The 5,830-nt window shown below is 48.7% G+C and overlaps 1 protein-coding gene across 1 annotated transcript in view; it reads right to left on the bottom strand.

The window, feature by feature from the left end:
- The window catches only part of LOC130581223 (CCN family member 2-like), a 12,398-nt gene extending 7,172 nt beyond the window's left edge, over positions 1-5,226 (bottom strand). The window contains exon 1 of the mRNA XM_057379222.1: positions 5,110-5,226. Within this exon, the coding sequence (XP_057235205.1) occupies positions 5,110-5,172 (63 nt within the window). The 5' untranslated portion in view covers positions 5,173-5,226. The remainder of the gene's footprint in view (positions 1-5,109) is intronic.
- Between the last annotated feature and the right edge of the window lie 604 nt (positions 5,227-5,830).

Raw genomic sequence — 5,830 nt, 5'->3', positions numbered from 1 at the left:
CCTCATCCCTATTTCATCTGGAGCTCAAGGCAAAAAAAGAAAAAAGATGCCTCTAGAGAGCAGACCCAAAACAAACAGGATAAGTGGTACCTTGGAGTCCCCTCTACAGTTCACTTCCCACTTCCCTGGAAGCAATGAAGTAGTAATTATTAACAGCAAGAAACTCCAGCTTTTACACAGGACAAACATCAAAGTCTCTGCAGCAGCATGATACCCAGTGGAAGCTGGAAAAATGATGCACACAGCAACAGGACTTGCCCAAAGCCAGACAGTGGGACTGTGGGGATGCTGAAAGCCACCCTACAAGTTCCCAAGTCCCAATTTGCCCCCTCTGTATTACAATTTCTTCGTTATTACATGTGCCCTCTCCTTTCTGTTTTCCAAGGAACACAGCATAACCAACCTTCCTTGGGATCTTGTGACTGCACTGCTGTCCCCACTTTGCATCATTTCACTAGACCTTGAAACCCATCCTTAGCTTTATGACACTTCACACAATAAAGAGAGACCAGGCTGTGGCTGAAGGGGCGTTACCTGCTCTGGAAAACCCAGATGTGTCCAGCATCCCAGTCACTGAGTTKTGTCACCCCTGTCCTGCATCAGCACGGAGCAGGAGCACCAGCTCAGCTCTGGCTGTGCCCAAATTTGGGCGAGATGTAACACCCTGACTGTGAACAGTACAGAATGTGCAGCCTCTAAAGATCCTCTGAAACCCCCTCAGAAACATCAGAGACAACTCCAGCTTGGTTTTCTGTTCACATCCTGCCCATCSAAATTACCCTTTCCATGCACCACTCCACTCTGGACATGGCTCAGCTCCCACCCAGGGCTGACATAACCCTCGCACGTGGATGATGCCACCGAAACACTCTGGGAACCTGCACTGCTGTGAACAGGGTGGAGAGGGAAGCATCCCATGGGGTAAACCCCTCATGGCTCTGCTGTCACCCCAGCAGAGTGGCAACCGAGCTGGAAAGAGCCTTGAGGGCACCAGGGAGGGGACACACACCTGGGACAGATCAAAAATGGTATCTTGTTATGGCTCTGTTTGCACTTGTCAGATCCCATCCAGCCCTCACTTGTCAAACAGCTTCATTGGATAGTATGTTTGTCACCAATCACAGCAGGAAAACTTTCCCAGATGTTTTGACTGTTGCTCTAACTTTAGTGTTTGTGGGGTCAGAAGGTGCCAGCTGCYTTGTACAGCTGTGTCACTAAAACAGCGCTTGTAGGACTGGARTTGGGCTAAGCCTTCCCTCCAAGTCATGCAATATCCCAAGTCAGGAGGGACCCACAAGGATCATGCAGTGCAACCCCCGGCCCTGCAAGGACACCCCGAAATCCTACCCTGTGCCTGAGAGTGTTGTCCAAACTCTGCTGGAGCTCTGGCAGCCTTGGGCTGTAACCTTTCCCTGGGGAGCCTGTTCAATGCCCAACTACCCTCTGGGGGAAGAACCTTTTCCCAATATCCATCTAAAGCACTCCTGACACAGCTCCAGCCATTCSCTTAGGTGGTCCCAAGGAGTGAGTCTTTCCAGAGTCTCCCTGCTCAGCAGCAATCAACATAATTCTCCGGCATAACTTGTAGCACAAAGTATTTTGGAAACAAGCCTCTCCTGCCTGCAGCCCAGCTGTTCCCAGCCAACTGTCCTGGAGCTGCTCATCAGGACMTGGCTTGTCCCAGGAATCAATTCCWGACTGCTGAAGTGCATCAAAAGAACTAAAAATACAGAAATCTTTCCCACTKCTTTCCATGTAGGCAGCTGCTGGAGCTGCCAAGGAACATGATATTCAGCCCCAATCGAGTTGGGGCAAGCATGGGAGATTACACAAGAGACAAAGCATTTCTAACACAGGATCTATATTAAGAAGCAATCCATGCAATTAAGAAAAAGTGATGGTAACAAGGATTTTCCAATATAGTGTCAGCCACAGGCCATAGAAAGAAACACTCTCAAAATAGTTCTCCTGCTGAAATCCAAACCAAAACGAGGTCTTTTGGGRTTACAGAACACAAATGTTTTAAACCCAACTTAGTTGTCCTATCCCTGGAAGTGTCCAAGACCAGGCTGGACAGGGCTTGGAGCAACCTGGTCTAGTGGAGGATGTCCATGCCCATGGCAGGGGGATGGAACTGGATGGTCTTCAAGATCCCTTCCAACCCAAACCATTCCATGATTGTACAATTCAGTGTTTTCTTTCCCACCCTCATTAATCATTGCTGCCATTAGTTATTTCCTTAATAACACCCACACATACCAGCCCACCTGGTTTTACCTTCTGCTCACATTAGCTTCACTTCCTCATTGTACCACAGCTGCTTTTCAGCAGGAGAATATCTGGATTCAGATCTCTGAGGTATCACACACCAGCAGGGTGACCCTGCATCCAGCTCTGCTGTGCCTCATCTCCCCAAGCAGTCAGCTCAAAAGCTCACTGTGGTTTTCAAGACTCTTTCAAATGCTCCCAGATATTCCCACCAGYTGGCTCAGATGTGTCTCCCCCCGTTGCCCAGGAAGTGTTGGGGCTCCTGTTTGCTAGTTCTATTGCTGAGCAAAGTCAGCCCAAGCTATTTAAAACTCCTGCTGTTCTAGGCCTGGGAGAGAAGAGAATGAGTTGGAAGGGGGTTTGGCTCACACACACCCAACAGCCAGAGCACTGAAAAACTGCCGGGCCAGGGAGTCTCTCAAACTGGGAACAGCTGGCAGAAATCAATGTGAACTGACTTCCTTGAGTCCTCCATTACTGAGTTTTCTTTCAGAGAGGCTGAATAGTGGATTATATTGGTTTTGCATGGAGTACTCTCCACCCTGCATTCTTTCCAAGTGTTTCTTCTGGTTCTTCTGGCCAAAGAATTGCCCCAAAACTGCCCAAAAGAACTCCCCAAACTGTTCCCAGGAACTGCCAGGATTGGAATTCAGGGCTTTGTCACAGACACAAAGGTAACACAAAGACCAACACTTCCACATAACCTGCCACTGACCTGCATCCAGAGGGATTCAACTCAGAGAACATTTAATTTTCTTCCCTCTGCGGAAGGGGCTGCCCCAAAACTCACTTCCACCTTCACTGGGAATGCTCCTGACTTCAAGTTCACTACAGTCTTGACCTTGGCTTATGTTGAGATTGGCAGAGCATTTCTGTGARCTCTGATAGCAGCAGAACAGAGCCAGTGTCAGAGATCAAGGCTRTGGATTTAAAAAGGTTCTACAGCATGGAATGTCAGCTCTCCCTGCTCTTGGCTGTGCTGACAGCTCTTGCATCCATCACAAACACCGTGTTTGAAGCTGTCAGACTCCCAGGACCCCTGAGTGATCGCCAAACCATCCCAGAAGTGCCAACACTTGAACCAGAGGATTCCCCTGCTCTGCTCCATTGTGTTTTCCACCTCTGASTCCCCTGCTCAGATGACAAGCCAGAACAAGCTCCCTCCCAACTGCCAGCACCAAAGTTACCTGCAGGCAAGAAAAAGTGAGMATGTTCTTCCTGCTTCATATTTACATAAAACCTCTTCACCGTCAGGAAGGCTCCAGTGCTGCAACATGAGCTCCCACAACTGCAACAGGTCCATGGCAATGTCAGGATTTCTCATTCCTGACCAATGTCCACAGGAGCCCAGGAAACCAGCTATGGGAGCCAAACCAAAGAGGATGTTTTAAAATGTGTTTGGGCTCATGCACTCAGAGGGCAGGGAAAGTTGAGCTTTGAGCTGATATGTGTGYTGCAAAGAGCTTTAGGAGCCAGGGGTTAATGCTGCAATGTACAGGTGATGTAATAAACACTCAGCTGGTTCTTTTTGTGCTCCAAGACTAAGCAGCCAAAACACATCTGTTCATCCTTCAAACACTGAATTACTTTGGATAACCCCTGCTTTCTCTCCATCAGAGGCTCTCATGGCCCTCTTCCCAAAGCTGCTGCASCACACTGTACAGCAGCTCCTTTAAAGAGACAAGAACCAGTGCCCCATTCAGAGACAGAGTCTGGTGATATAGAGACCTGAGCAGGCTGAGCCTCCCAGTAATCCAGGAACTACTCCTGCCTCTGAACAGATTCTGGAGTAACAGCTCTCATTTCCTGCCTCAACCACAAAGCATCACAAAATCATTGAGTTTGGAAAAGACTTGTAAGATCATTGAATCCAACCTAACGCTCAAAGTCACAGTACACAACACACAACGCTCAAAGTAAAAAGTCACATTTTCAAGGCATTGGGCAGGTGAAAATTACCTATCTCAGAGTGGTAATCAAGGGTCCCAGTGGTGRGATTGACTGTTACTGTTTATATGAACCATGTGGTGCTGCCAAAGCTGAGCCAGAGCAAGAATCAAGATGCTCACCCCAAATGGCAGCAGTTTCTCTTGGATTGCAGCCCAGCACACATTCCTGGCAGGAGAGGGGCTGGCACACACCGAGTGCTGCCAAGAGCAATCCAACAGACCTCACCAACCAGGAGCTGATTGTCTCTCTCAGCACAACAAGCCTGGGCTCTGTGAACCCAATTTCACTGATCCAAAAGCCACTTACAGCAATTGGATGATGGTGGTGACGTTCCTGATACTGTTGGCATGAGAACAGCACACAAATGTCCTCAGATGAATCAGCTGCTCTCAAGCACCTATATTAACCAGAAAACAGGCACAAATCCTGCTCTGGAGAGGCTGCAGTCTTGTTTTCCCCTCAGGATCAGTGCTTTTGGGAGCACAGGGATGGTTTCACTGACAGCTGGGGAAGGATGGTGATGGTAAGGAATTGGGATATGGAACTGTTACTCTTTGCAATGACATAAAGCCACTGGCTTCCTCTCTCCTCTGTTCTCTTCTCCTACCCACAGACCAGGGCTGATTTCTGACTTCCAGGAGTAGGTGGAAACAAAATCCATTCCCATGTGCCAGRAGCTCTGAGATCTGTCGATGACACAGATTACATGGGGCATCTTCCAGTATGGTTTAATACACAGCACGTTTGCATCACTCTGCTCCCAGCCCAGCTTCCCTTGGAAACTTAGGAGCAGCTGGCAGCCAGGAAGAGTCTCTCAGCCCAAARCCCTCACATGCACCAAAGCAAAAAAGCTGCAATGCCCAGGCAGAGCAGCTGCAGGGCCGTACATACCCATTCAGAGGAGAGGAGGAGCAGGAACAGGGTCCAGGTCACTGTCCCCAAATTGCCAGCCATCCTGAGTACTGGAAAGGGCAGAGATCTAAGCTGATGGCTCCTTGCTCCTTCGGAGTTTCCCGTCTCTTTGGAGCAASTCATACAACAGCTTCTCTTTAAATATCCTCTGGAAGGGGTGGGCCCTGCGCTGAGTTACAGGCTGGAACYGAGCCCAAAAGGGTGCAACACAAAATTCCAAATTCCAGGGAAGACAAGTGGATTCCCGTGGCTACAGTGGCTCGGGGGCTGCCACTGCTGCCTGCAGCTTGGTTACTTCCCAAGTGGGTAAGTCAAACCCCGGCAAAAGAAGGAATTTTTTCTTTTTAAATTTTTTTTCTTTCTACCTCCCAGAGTATGAAGCCTAGCACAGCTTTCCTGACACAGAACCTCTTTCCCTACCTGCAGCCATTCCTTTTCATCTTCAAGAGCTGAGGGGTGAATAAACTGAGATTTGTGGTGTTCAGAGTCTGAACAGGAAGGAGGGATGGGGAGTTCGGTGCTGTCAGGTACCACGTCTGGCTGTGCATCAGCTGTCAGTCATGGGGAATGAAAGTTTCATGATTAGAACTCCTGCATGTGGAGCTCTGTGTTTTACAAGGCAATGAAAAGCTCCTGGATTAAAATTTTTTATAAAGATCAGCAGTTTCTCCAAAGTTCCTTGGGATGGATGTAGGATCTC

This window comes from Malurus melanocephalus, unplaced genomic scaffold, assembly GCF_030028575.1.
Source record: "Malurus melanocephalus ecotype Western Australia unplaced genomic scaffold, MMel_1.1 scaffold_393, whole genome shotgun sequence".
NCBI lineage: Eukaryota > Metazoa > Chordata > Aves > Passeriformes > Maluridae > Malurus > Malurus melanocephalus.
This window is presented reverse-complemented; position numbering and strand designations above follow the sequence as displayed.